At 41.9% G+C, this 14,086-nt stretch overlaps 1 protein-coding gene across 4 annotated transcripts in view; it reads right to left on the bottom strand.

The window, feature by feature from the left end:
• Positions 1–4,602: 4,602 nt before the first annotated feature.
• The window catches only part of MOB2 (MOB kinase activator 2), a 114,304-nt gene continuing 104,820 nt past the window's right edge, over positions 4,603–14,086 (bottom strand). For all 4 annotated transcript variants that reach the window (XM_071762448.1, XM_071762447.1, XM_071762446.1 and 1 more), the window contains exons 3-5: positions 13,945–14,038; positions 7,428–7,552; positions 4,603–5,906 (exon numbers count right to left, since the gene is read on the bottom strand). In XM_071762448.1, the coding sequence (XP_071618549.1) occupies positions 5,602–5,906; positions 7,428–7,552; positions 13,945–14,038 (524 nt within the window). In that variant the 3' untranslated portion in view covers positions 4,603–5,601. The remainder of the gene's footprint in view (positions 5,907–7,427; positions 7,553–13,944; positions 14,039–14,086) is intronic.

Here is a 14,086-nt window from a genome sequence, read left to right as displayed (position 1 = left end):
TCATCCAAGACTAAACATACTATCTGCCTCTATGATGGAGACACCAAAGACTACTGTTAGCTTGCCACTAAAACTAAAAAAGACAAAACCAGGTTGGCCCAGACAGAGAGTTGGGATGAATTTCTGTATTAAAAGCTATTTCATTGCTTACCAGACAATTAATTACTTTGTTTTGAAGCAGTTTTGAACACTGCTTATCAGAATGTTTTTCGGCATTAATCCTATGGAAGTTAGGGTTTTGTGTTTGATAATTGGTCAAGTGCAACTGGAAAGTGAGGTGAAAAGTCGTGTAGAAAAATCTCATCTGCTTGCAAGTAGAGTTTTCAAGTACAAGTCTTTGCTAAAGGAATTCAGTCCATGCAGGAAGCAGCAGACAGTAACCACTGCTCCGTGGAGTCTAATGTGTGTGCAGTGCTAGATGGCTGCATGGTCTTAATTTCCTTTGTCAGACTGAAGATTTGCTTTCAAGTCCTGAACACCTGCATTAAAGCCCTTCTGGGGGAATCCTGGACTGTTTCATTGGCTCAGTGTGGTAGTTAAATTAGTGACTGGTGCCAAGGATGAGCGTGGTTTCCTTTTTTAGGTTTCCTTTTGCAGTCCTTGGGAGAAAGTGTCTTCTAAGCCTTAAGGATGTCAGGTGAAGCAGTAGTTTCATAGAAGCTGAAGTCCTTTGTGAGCTGGCATTTGACCTTGCTGTATCTGAGCTGGTGTTGCAAAGGTTTGCTCCCCACTGAGCAGAAAGGCTGTCTGGCCCAAGCCAGAAACCATCAAAAGGAGGAGCTCTGTGTAAGGAATCCTGCACCACATGGTGACAGAATGTTAACAGTCTGTGCCAGTGTTTAGGAAAGCATCACAGTATTTTAATGCCTCTTTTTTTAGATATTATGAAAAAAGTTAGCAGGTGGTGACTTGCGGGATGTTTTCTGGCTAGACATAGCATGCTGCATGTGCTCTCATCTGAGTGCTTGGCCACAACAATTTCTGTTTTCTCTTGAGTCACATGCTAGCCTAGCTTTGAAAAGCTTTGAAAAGTTTTACTGGTCACGTCATCCAGCCCAGCCCTTTTGTCCATGAACAGAACGGAGAGCCCATTAGCAGGGTGAGGGATTTGTGCCAGCTGTTTGGTGCTTTTCATGCTTTTTATCCTCAGTTCCATGGGGAATATTGGGACACAGCTGTATCACATTAAGATACCAGGTCTGTATTTAAATCCAACAGGTACTGAGCTTGTATTCAGGCACCAGTATTATTGCAGCAGCAAGGATGACATACTGAGCTCTGTGCTGTAACTGCTGCCAGCATCCTGGCATTAGAACTGGAGTTTATAAAATTGTCTGGTGTTGCCATTTGTTCTACAGACACTGGCATTGGTTAGGCTTAGTACATTTGAATGGAATAAATCAACAACTTATTCTTCTTTATTCAATTTAGGTAATGGAGAATATTTCTGGATTTATGTTTTTCTGTTTACATCTGAAATGGTGAGCTAACAATTGGCTGTGGGTAAAGGCTTGTTTGATGAAGCATGGCTTTGTATGAGATCAGCATACTTAGTAAGTGCTCATAAAATTGGCTTGTTCTTTTATGGGACTGCTTGTTTCTCTGACAGTCTTTTAGTCTGCTAATGGAGTTTCTCAAATTAAAAATGAGAAAATATTTCTTCACTCTGAGGGTAACGTAGCCCTAGGGGGCCGTGGAATCTCCATCCCTGGGGACATTCAAGACCTACCTGGATGTATTTCTCTCAAACCAGCTCCAGGGGGTTCTGCTCTAGGGGGGGGTTGGAGTAGATGATCCTGAGGTCCCTTCCAGCCTCTTACCATACTGTGATTGTGTGATTCTGTAATGTTCAGGAGGTAACTGTTACCTCACAGCATCCACCTTTAGCCCCCAGACCCTTCCAGTAGCACCTTAGTATGCACGTCTGGCCAGAACTGGTGGTACCTCAAAGTCAGAACACATCATTCTCCCTCCTTAGATCTTCTCATCAGAAAAGTGTTCTGTAAGAAGCAAGGTCTATTTTTTCTTAAAATTTCTTGGTTAAAATGTTGTTATTCATCTATAAAAGGAGTGTGCTCTATTAGGGTCTCAGGCTGGATAAACTTTCTGCAATTCTCAGGCTAGAAAGAAGAGTGTAGCTCTGACTTTTCCTGGTCTGAGTAGAAGATGCCTGGTCCTATTTACAGCTTGTCACTACAGGACAGTTGTCAGGCTTGGGGTGAAGCTGGCCCTGTGGTATCTACACAGCTTCATTGCCTTGAGACCAAAGCTGAAGGTGGCTGTGAGAAAGACTTAATAGCACTTTCCTGTGTCCTGTTGCCATGAATGGCCAGAGGTAGCCCAGTGTAATGGACACAAGCTGCTGACCTTGGTGCTTTACCTGCTGATGGTGTTTATTCCAGCTGGCAGGTATGAAGATATTATTTCCCTCCTGTTTTATTTACAGGTGCTTATGCTTGGAGTTCCTAAGGACATTGCAGCCTCGAAGACTTACTGGTAATGACAAGATGAAGAGGAAAAAAGTTTAACCTTGCTGTAACACCTTCACCCCATTGCTATAAATTATAAAACCTCAGGTATTGGGGGGGAAGGGGGTAATTTTATTTCTTTAGCAACCCTGAAGCAATGGTACAGTGTCTCGTGATCCTCCAGGCAAGAGGGCTGGAAAAGAGGGGAGGGGTTGACTGCAGCATAATCACATTGCTTCTGTTGTGCTAATGGTGCTTTCAACAATTCACAAAACACATTTATGACATCTTCCTCAGTGTTAGAAGACCTAAGCCTGTCTTTTAGATCCAGGGGCATCCAGGCTCAGTGCTAACAGTGTGGATGGTCAGTGACATGCTGCAGGGACATCATGCAGGCAGAATTTGAAGACATAGTGGCCCTTCTGTATCTAATGTTACTACAGCATAGTTCAGTAACCTCTGAAACATGCCTGGGCACTGTGAGGCTGAACTTTACAGTAACAGGAAAACAAGAACACAAGAAGTAGTGTTGGCACTATTGGTTTTCTTACTTCCACTGCTAAAACCAGCCAGCCAGGTTACATTAAAACAGGTTTCATTATTTGAGTTCCTATTAACTGCTTGCAAGATCTAAAAATATTACCTTGCTAGATGAAGCATGTGTGCTTTCAGGAGTATCAACTGTCTGCAGGGCAACTTGGGACAGCTGCCATGCAGGAGGGCTCTCCTAGAGGTAATGTGGTATTTCACTGTTCTGGTAGCTGAACATCAACACATGGGTTCCCAGTCTTCCTATGAGGCTGTCAGTTTTCCTGTGGGAAGCTAAGGTATAGTCACCCCTGCATTTGATAGAGATATCACTGTGTTGTGATATGAAGCTTTTTTAAAAGAGTTGTAGCTAAGTCAGTCTTCCAAGAGAGAGTTCAACTGCATCTTTTTCCAAGTCAAATGTTTCCCAAATATGTATTATTTCCAGATGGTCCTTTAGAATTGAGACTGCAAACATGTTTTTACAAGCAGATAATAAATGACCAGGAATATTTGGGTTTGAGTTGTTGTCTTTGCTATTAATTTCTTACCTTTAACTCTGCTCTCATTTCAAGTAGCTCAGAGGCCTTACAAATGGCATTGCTCTGACAGCTTCTGGTGACCTTTGGTTTTCGTGCAGGGAATTGTAATGCAGAGTCTCACATCAGCATGCATGGAGACCAAATGGGAATCCACCTCTGGATACAGAGGCCACAGGGAACACATGGTGAGGATGGCACAGCCTTGTGAAGTGAGGTCACTGGGACCCCAGTGTATTTGCCTGTGGGTTCACAAGGTACCCACAGTCTGGAAACAAACAAGACAGAGGTCTGGCTTCACAAGGTTTGGGATGGTTTTCTTTCAATCACTTCTTCCCCTTCTGCTGTGCTCATGCCTCTCTGCTCTTTTTCTCACTTGCGTGCTTTCTTTATCTGCTTTTCTTGCACACTTCTTCAGAAGCCTTTTTCTTGCTTGTGGGTTTTTTTTTTTCTTGGTTTCTTGCTCATGCATTTTTTTTTTTCTACTTATGCTTTTTCTTTTCTTCCCTCTACTGACTTCTAATACAGTTACAGACATCATTCAGGAACACCCAGGATTCATGCCAGGTTAGTTATAAATGATGTATATCTCAGGATAACCCAGTAACAATTGTCAGAGGCTGCCACAGATTTGACAGAAGTACAATTGCAAGCCAAATTTGGCATTTTTCCCAACTGGCATTGCTGACTGTAAGAGTTCAATGGAAGTATGAAGGAAAGAGTAGTATCACTGTGCAGATACAACACTGACACAATATACTGTATCCACATGATATAATATTTGCCCCAAAATAGCCAAGACTCTACTGTATTTTCAGATTGTATGTATAAAGAGGAACCTTGCTCCTTTCTGAGTGTTGGTTCTCCTCAGAGTGCTTCTGAGGAGGAGATTGCTACCACTACCAGAAAGAGCACAGAATTGACTATAAATGGGAGATTACAGGGTGTCTGAGAAATTATTAGTTAAAAAGGTGGCTGGCAGCAGGGCCATCAGCATTCAGTGGTGACAGGGAAGCCATAGGGGTGGATTCTGCTGACTTTTGACGCTGCAAACACAAAAGCAAAGCTTATGGCTGATAGATTTGTTTTTATTGTTATAGAACAGATGAACTAAAATAAGCCAACAATATAATTTTATGCCAACAGCCATCTTTCTAGCACAGGCGGTGACTGACTCAGTGTTCCCTTCTCCCCCCTCCCTGGGCCTCTGCTCAATGGGAAGCAAATGGTGGTGGCTCTTGCACATGGGTTTTGAACTCCAGTGATCTTACTCTAATTTGTACAGGTATGCCTGGGAAAAGAGGAGGCAGGGGAGCAGAGGAAAGAGTATACATGTTGTAGGAGCAATAAGCAGAAAGGCTTGTGGGGGTCTTCTTGCATGTTCACGTGTGACCAGGTAGATGGGACAACTGGAGAATCACTTTCAACATGTAGCAAGCCCCTGGTTGCTACTCGAGTCAAGCCAGGAGTTTCTTCCCATTCAAAGGGCAAGATGCACTCATCTGGGTTTTTGGCAGGGTAAGGGGCAGTCTATATAAAATCAAGCCAAAAAAACCACCCCCCAAAAAAAACCAAAACAAAACCAACCTGCATTTTAAGCCACTTCAAAGTAAAAGTCACTTCTTAGAATATAGTAGATATTTTTTAAATGGCAGGACCACCATCCTAGAAAGACAAAGGGCTTGCACTCAAGACCAAAGTAAGAAAAAACAAAACAAACAAAACAAACAAAAAAAAAACCCCAAACAAACAAAAAGACCCAAAAAGATCAAGAGTGGCCCCACTCTCAAACTTGGCTTTTCTCTAAAAACAGCACTCATCATCCATCTGAATAGGGAAAGGAGGAGTGGACAGAAAATAAAATAAATTGGTGCAACTTCTCGCCAGGTGGCGCATGAAACCAAAGCTCCATACAGTCCCGTGCGACTACGCCTCCCGTGGTGGCAGCATCATTTCTTTCAGCTTTCATTGATGTATATGTCTATGTATATCTGAACATATACATACACATACACACAGAATATATAATATTGTTTTTAATGTTAGTTTTGATCCTGTAGGTGGGCTCATCTCTCTTTGACATGGTTCTGTGCTCCTGCGCTGCTCCCGTTGCCGCTCCCGTTACTGCTGCTCCCACTGGTGCTGCAGAGAACCTCTGTGAGGTCATCCATGATGGTGGTCTCTTTAGGGTCCACGAGGTTGAACTCCCTGATGAATAGGATAAAGTGTGTGTAGAGTGTGTTTAAATGTCCGTGCAGCTCCAGTGCCAAAGTCTCCTTAAAGTGTGAGGAGTAGATATGGGCAAGCACATGGAAGAGGTACTTGCAGATCTTCTTCACTAGGGACTCAAACGAGTTGGGGAATTCCTTGCCTGAAAGGGAGACAGAGAAACACCATGAGAGTTCCAGCTGCTCATCTTCTACCCCATAGCAGCATTTGCTTGGGCTGAGCTGTGGGTAAGAACAACCGGCCCATCTTCTACAGCACACAGCTTGGGAGCACTACATTACCCTTTCATCTTGTTCTTTTTATGAGAATCTAAGGAGATTTTAAGCACTGTCGTTCGAAGTTAAGTTGTAAACTCTATGGTTCAAAAATCATGAAGCAAGTGTAATCATTCTTTAAAAGCACAATTTTTGTTAGTGGCAGTAAAAATAATGATTCTTCTGGGTCTTTTATCTCATTTGCCCAGGTACAGCAGATTTTTCCTGTGGAAGTACATAATGCTTGGGAAACCAATTTGCAGATCCTGAAAGGGAAGCTAAGGTACACAGGCCCTGGTAGTGTGCAGCAGATTGACTAAGTGTGTATAAATATGCCGCTCATTTCAGTGCTGAAATTGTATCAGATTGGAAAAGAAACTGAAGGAAAATACTGGGTGCTTACTATTGGGTTCAGCTGAAACTGTGCTTGTTGGAGCAGAGCTGTGCCTGCCCAGTACAAGACAGTTCTGGACAACTTTGGTAACACTGAAACGTAGGCAAGAAAAAAAGTAACACCTGCCATCCTGTGCCTGAGGAACAATTTGCAGTACATTGCTGCTCTAAAGTGCATTTGGCCACACAGAAAAATCACTTAAATGAAAGGCCCTCATTGCCTTTGAACATATTTAAAAAGGTCATCTGCAACTGCCTTACTAGACAGGGCCTTTTTCCAGCTCAAGATGCTTGTAAGCAGACTACTTGCTTCATTTTTGCTATATTGTATTGTCCTAGTTCCCCAGTTACCTGTTGAAGGGGCTTAAGAATCCAGCTGCTTTCGGTCACTGTTAGGACACCTTCAGGGCTCTGTTTTCCCCCCTTAACTAAAGGCATTGCCTGTAGCAATCTTGTTAGGATATACAAATTTGAGTTAAAGTTACTCTCCTGTTGATTTTCAATTTTTAAAAATTACCTTTTTTAATCTCTGGAAGGAAACAGACTGTAAACAATCTGTGAGACAAGACCTGGTTGGGCAAGGAAGAAAGCCAGATGCCTGGCAATCCCAATTTATTTCCCCCTAAGGGTCTAAAGGAAAGGGTGAGACAAAAAGGTTAAATTTACTAGCAACAGGCTGTATGGAACACATACGTGCTGACAGTTTTCAGATTTTTATCTGTTCTGAATATAGGCTGTAAGATTTTTAAATCCTTGAAGAAAAAGGTACTGATGATAAAACACAATCCAAGGGGACAGAATTATGAGCCTCTAACCTCAGTGCACACACCAACAGTGCAAGTCTGTTGTACTGCAAGAAAAAGCCAAATGTAACATCTCCCTTTAAAAAAAAACAACCAGAAACAAATCATCAAACAAACAAGTGAGAAAGCTGTAGTAATACATGTGCTGAATGCCAGCTCTAACCCTACTCCTGCACAGAGCCAGAGGGATGAGCTGTCCCAGGGCACACGTACCGTATTTTGTTGGAAAGACGTCCTCATCTGTCACGAGTTTCTGCACAGAGCTCATGACAAAGTCAACATACTGAGGAGCAGTGCACTTGATCTTCTTTCCCCGCTCATCATACCAGTAGTACTGTCTGTGGAGAGAAGTGTCACCACGTTACACCTTGGCTCCTCAGCTCCTCTCATTGGTTACTCTCTAATCTAAAACAACAGCTGCAACATTACCAAAATGGATCATAGCTGCTACCAGAGTCATTTCAGGTATCTGTCTGCATCAAAACCCTTTCAGTTTCTGTTAGCCCAGTTTTATTAATCCCTATCAATTTAATACTAGTACCAAGCTTGGAAAGAATGCTAAGAAGTCTCCATGGAGAGGAGCTCTGCAGTGGCAGAGATAACTCCCTGTGACAGACAGAGCTTACATTGTCTATATAACCATACAGGAAAGCATTATATAACTAATAACTAATTAATTTTGAAGGGCAGTAACAATGCATGGGGATAGAACACAGGCAATCTGATTCTGAACATCACAAAACAATGTCTTGTAGTCTAATACTATTCAACAGACAGAAGGTGGCACCAAAGCATCGGCTTTTTCAAGCTGGAGCTCTGAAGTACTGGCCCTGCAAGTCCTGTCCCAAAATCCTTCTGGGATAATGAGGGCCTTTCTGCACTTTCCCTACCAGCATCTCTCAGACCTCTGCTACTTTGCTTACCAACTCCCCAAAATCTCTGAATTTACATTTGCCTCTGCCACTGGTGAATAATCCTGTTGGATCTCAAGGAACAGGAGTCATCATGAGCTCCTCAGAAGCAATCATAATTCAATCAGTTACCTTTAATCATCTTGATGAACTGCAGCCATCCCTCACCTGATGGCAGAACCTGAAGGCTACAAAAGCAGTCATGGTCCCCTGTTGTTTTGGGGTTTTTTTTCTCTTTAAGTCATGATTAATTAAAGCACCTCTAAGAGTTACCAGGAACAGCTTCCCCATCACATCTGACACACCAGAGTGAGAAATGCTTTACAGACAAGGAATATACCAAAACACTTTTTAATTTTTTTTTTTTTTTTTGCCTATGTCACAGTAGAGGTGTCTGGAGTTCAAGTTCCTGACCTCTTCCTTCATAGCTCCAGGTGCAGTCCTGTATCATTATGGGATTGATAAGAAATCCTTATGTTGATCTTCCCAGAACACAGCATAGGTGGGGTTTGCTGGCTACTTTTGGAAACAAGGTTGGAAGTGGTCTGAGCATCAGAAAGACCCAACACAGGAGCCCATAAAGCCAGGGTACCAGTTTTTGCCTGTCTGTTCAACCCCAACTCTGCTGCTGTTAGCCAGTGATCTGTTACCTGATATTCCTTCCACAAATCACTAAGCAAGCCTTATTGGAGCCCTAGACAAAAAGCCCACTTCATTGTCATGTTTAGCCACCTTTGCACACTTTTTTTTTTTTTCAACGAAAGATTAAATATTTTCTTCTGTGACTAACAGGACTATACATGCCACTTGGAAAGTGAAAGTTTATGTATACTGAAAAGAAGTCAGAACAGTCCTGAAGCAACTAAGAAAAATGGGAAGCAGCAAATGAAAAGTTTTAATTTCCAATGTGTTTTCATTGCCTCAGAAGATTCTTCTGTTGCTGCTCTCTGAAAGCAGTTAGTTAAGACACTAATGACAATGTTCATGGCCCAAGCCATATAGAAACAAAAGGAAGCTGCAGAAATTATTAGTACAGACTTTAGGAGAGGCAACTGAAGTTTTGTAGACACTTAAAGTTTAGAATTTTTCTTTCAGCATGTAGTGCTTGATTACTCTGTCTTGTTTATTAGAGAGAGCAAAACAGCATCAAAAGGTGAGCAAGTGGATGAAAACAGCAGAGTTATGTCAGGCATCAAGAGTAGCACTGGGGCCCTTGGGTGTCAGCTGTGTGCCTCATCACTGCTTATGGGCTTTGTGCAGTGCACAGGTAAGGAAACAGACACAGCAGTGCACAAACACCACCTCATTTGTCTAGTCCTACAGTAAACTGGAGTAACTCAGGAGTTATTGTCATTCTTAAGACAATACTTGTCCCCCAGAGCAGCAGATTGGACTGTCTATACCTCAGCAGCTTTCTCATGCTGCAGAAATCCTCAGCTGCAAGAGCAGGACAAAAATTAATATGAATAATTAGATTTCAGTTAGCAGAAACAGTTTGGCAACTGTACCACTTCACCTACATGAAAATGTAAGTGCATACAACTGCTGTAACATCCCACTGCATACCCTTTTTACCTTTCCTTGAAAATTATGCAAAAGAAGAATTTAGAATCATTAAGACTAAGGGGTAACTACAAGGATTTGCTTCTTGATTAGAATCGTGCATCTTCCTCCTTTTTCAAGTGCTGTGAAGAGTCTTCACAGACCCTGGAGGAGGAGAGGAGTCCCTGCCATGGCATGAACATCTCACACGTGGTGCACAGCTCCCAGCCATGCTGGAGGAAGCAGGGTTGGGCCATGGTTGGGCACAGAAGCCAAACTGCATTCCACAGTTGGCACAGTGACAGTACAGTCCCACATTAGGCAATGGGTAGGAAACAGAAACTACAAGAAGACACCACTTAAAGGCACCTTTCAGAACATGCTCTCATGATACAGATTTTGATTATTTTATTTCCTATGTAAAATTCTGGCAGATGGTAACTTCCTCGAGTATGGAAAGTATGAGGAACTGGCATTCTAAATCTCAGGGAGAAATTACTGTGGGTTTAGCAGAGAAAAACCTGTGATGCAAATAAAAAAGTGTAATGAATATGGCAATTTAGTGCTGCATCTTAATATATGTACATATATTCCTTTTCCACTAGAATGTTCTGGTTTTAGGTTGATGCCATAGAAGTCAAGGCAGAACAGAAGTTACAGAAGTCTGTAAGATCTGGAAGGAGAGAAGGGCAAATGCTGTGGTCTGGAAAGGAAGGAGGAACAGTCCTGCTAGAAATACTAAAATATGGGTTATGAAGAAAGCAGGATAGTAAATTGTATCAAATGCAAGGGCAGTAATATAGGGCTTGTCAGAATAGCTTTGATGTTTGATAATAGCAAAGCACAGTTTAGATGGGCAAAATAAAAAAGAGAAGGGAGCCACCATGTAGAAGTATAAAGCTCAGGGAACTTAAACACAGGCAAATGCAAAACATAAAAGTTTGAGTTAAGATTTTTAAAAGGAAATACCTTCTGTAGGTAGAGACCCAGTAGTAAGGTAGACATGAGAAAGGAGATTGTAACATTAGAAAAAGTGATAAGGAATTATCAGTTAGGGGACTTCACTGGACCAAAAGGAGACCTTTCACTCTTATCTGTAGGCTGCCTGGAGGTTTGTATTCAGACTTGATTTCTGCCTCACTCAGCCTTGTGAACATCACTCATGTGCTGTTAGGTGCTTCACTTACTTGAGCACTTTGGAGAAGTTTTGCCCAAATGCCAGCTAGAAAACCAGTTTAGAGCTCATGATACTTTAAAACTAGTCTGTGTAATAATAAGTATAAAGCATATTAAATCTAAAGAGTAAACACAGCTAAAAAACTGCTTTACAGGAAGTGATAAACATTAATGAGCAAAAATTAAGTCATTCCCAAAGTTACAGTCAATGCCACACTCATTAAATTTTGAAGATAACTGCCCGTGCTGGTATTCCTCTTGGCATTATCCCACCTTGCCAGCAAATGCTTCCATCTGTTCTACAAGGAGACCAAGTTTTGGTCAGATGTCTCTTGGTAACCCTAAGCAGAAATTCTCTTCCTCACAGAGTGCAGATGGCTGTGCTGTCTCATTTCTCTGACAGAGGGCTGAAAGCTGCATCTGTCTGCAGTTTGTCTGCAGCCCCTCTGAGATGTTAAAACCTTACCTCAAATATTTAACTGCTTCTGGTGTTTATTTTGCCAGCAAATCCTCTGAATTTCCTATTTGCAGTGCATTTGAATGCAAAATAACTTGACAAGCAACCTATTCTCAGTAGTGACTTTAACATCTCAACCATAAATACAAAAAGCCTTCCTTAGGTTTGAGCAGAGTGCTGTGATCTGAAAAAGGCCTTAGAGAACTGGGCAGGGAAAACACAGGAGGAACAAAACAAAAGCCTTCATAAGGAACTACTTAAGCAACCAGCACTGGAAAAATGGTAAAATTCATCCTTATTCCAAGCTACTGCAATTTTGTCACAATCTAATATACTATATGGTATATATATGTGCTATAAATATAAATAAATAGTATAAAAATACATATATAAATATATAGTGATATAACAGCATATAAATAAAATATACTCTTTTGTTCCAAAGAAGCTGAATAAACAGATCACAGCCACAGAAGGTAAAATCTGGAGTGTCCATCAGGTTAATCAGCAACTGCCTCTGGTGTTTAGGTGATACTTTTCTATACCAGAGGCAGGTCAGAGGCACAGTAAATCATATCACCTGGTGTTTCCACTGCTTTTACCTTTATTTGTTAGGGTAAGATTTTAAAAAATGTGTAAGTGACATATTCTTGTCATAGTCATAAATAGCTAAGAACAAATGAACATCTTTAAGGCAGTTCTCCATGTTTTATTTAGGCTTTTCCAAAGGGAAGAGCAATGAAAGGCTCTTATGAAGATAAGGATTATCCAGGCTTACCATTAGAGATACTTGGAGAAGACAATTATGAGCAGGGCCTTCAAAGCTGCACTGAGTGTGTGGCTGGATGATTTCACCTCTGTGGTTTCTTACAGACCCACACACTTGACAGAAGAATGAAATACAGTCTGCAGTTTGCAAACATGAATCAGTCATCTGCCCCCAAATACAGGATGGTACTTAAGTTGTTATGATTTAGCTGAACAGAAACCGTTTCCAGTGCTTCACCCAAGTGCAGACATGCTTCCTGTTATTCCCACACAGTGCAATTTTCCAGTTTTCCAAAACAAAGGACAGGAACATTCTGCTATCAGTCCTCACCACTAAGAACATAGACTACAGCTGGAGCTGCCTACAGGCACTTCCTTTATTTATTCTGCACAGAGAACTCTTGTTTAAGACTCACTAGAGCAGAATGGAGCCAGGTTTAATGTACATTCCCTGCCACCACCTCAGTTTAGCCACTTTTCCCCATTAGCCAAGTGGATAAATAGTTTAACACAGTGCTACGTAAGGAATTAAAACGTGAGAAAGCTTAGGAGCAAAAAAGAATGCACTTTGAATTCTTCAGAGTGCTTTCCAATAAAGCCCCTGGTACTGATTCCAAGTGTACAACCCAGTGCATCCCAGACTGTCAGGTTGGAAGGGACTCAAGGATCCTCTGCTCCAACCCTTCCAATGTTGTTGTTCATGTGATGTCCCAGCACCCTGCTGAGCTGAGACTTGCAAACTGGGGGAGGAATCCACCACTTCCCCTGGGAGACCATTCCAAGGTCTGACTGTCCTCAGAGTGAAAAAGTTTTCTCTTCTGTTCAAACAGAATCTCCCCAGGAGCAACTTGTGCCCATTGCCCCTTGTCTTGTCCATGGGACTCCTTGTAAACAGGGAGTCTCCATCTGCTTTGTAGCCCCCCTTAAGTACTGGGACATTGTAATAATGTCTCCCCTTAAACCAGGACTCATTTTTAAGGACTATGTAGTTATTGTCAGAGACACAATATATTGTTCTCTTTCTGATGCATACATTCCCTGGGATGTTTGTTTGATGTGCTGTAGTACTAACTGATCAACCTCCTGTTTTAAAATCCATCTCAACTAAATTAGTCCCAGGACTAATAGTAGGGAAGAAAAGGACTATCAGCACATGTGCTGCAGATTTTAAAAAAAACACAACGGGTGTATGCATTAACTCAACTGGATCTCCCATCCTGTTGGACTGCAATAATCAAGAGCAGTTTAACTTTTTCATATACGAAGAAGCAAAACTACAAAGTTTGCTTTCCTAAGTGACATCCAGTGAGTGTTCAAAAGTCAGTATTCCAAGTCCTACAGGGGGAAAGTGCCAAACCAAAACATTGTCCTTACTCTTTGCAAAGCTGCTACTCGTGTCCTCTGTGCCCAGGGGCTTGGGCAGAAAGCCAGTGGCTCCCATCAGGACACGTCTATCCAGCAGCAGCCTGCTGCTCCTGTCAGCATTCTGGCTATCAAAGGCACCCTCGGAAAGTCTTGCAGTTTGTTTAATCTCCCCGGTGTTGTACAGACACCCAGCACTGTTACAGCAAGGACAGTTTGCCTTGTTCTGCTTCCTCTCTCCCCCCAAGCTACACACTCTGTTATTTGCCTCTCTGATCTGACCTTACAGAACCAGTTCAGAATAAAGACTCTCATCCTAATCCTCCACAAAACCAGATTTCCGCCACTCCTCACTGCTGAGGGGAGAGAAGGGGACACAGAGCTGCCAGATTCTCACTAAGTAGAGATGTACTGTAAAAGACTTGCCCAATGCCATCTGATACCAACATTCTGCCCCCAGCATCTCTGAAGACTTCATGGAAAGCCTGTAATTTTTATATAAATATCAACTTACGTATTGCACACTGCCATGGTCTGACACGACTCTCCTGTACAGAATTCTGAGATTGTACTATACTGTAAGTTGATGTGATGAAAGAAAGTTGTTGCTGAAAAATAAACACAAAGAAAAGAAATTTAGAAGTAAAATAATATCA

This window comes from Heliangelus exortis, chromosome 18, assembly GCF_036169615.1.
Source record: "Heliangelus exortis chromosome 18, bHelExo1.hap1, whole genome shotgun sequence".
NCBI classification, from domain to species: domain Eukaryota; kingdom Metazoa; phylum Chordata; class Aves; order Apodiformes; family Trochilidae; genus Heliangelus; species Heliangelus exortis.
This window is presented reverse-complemented; position numbering and strand designations above follow the sequence as displayed.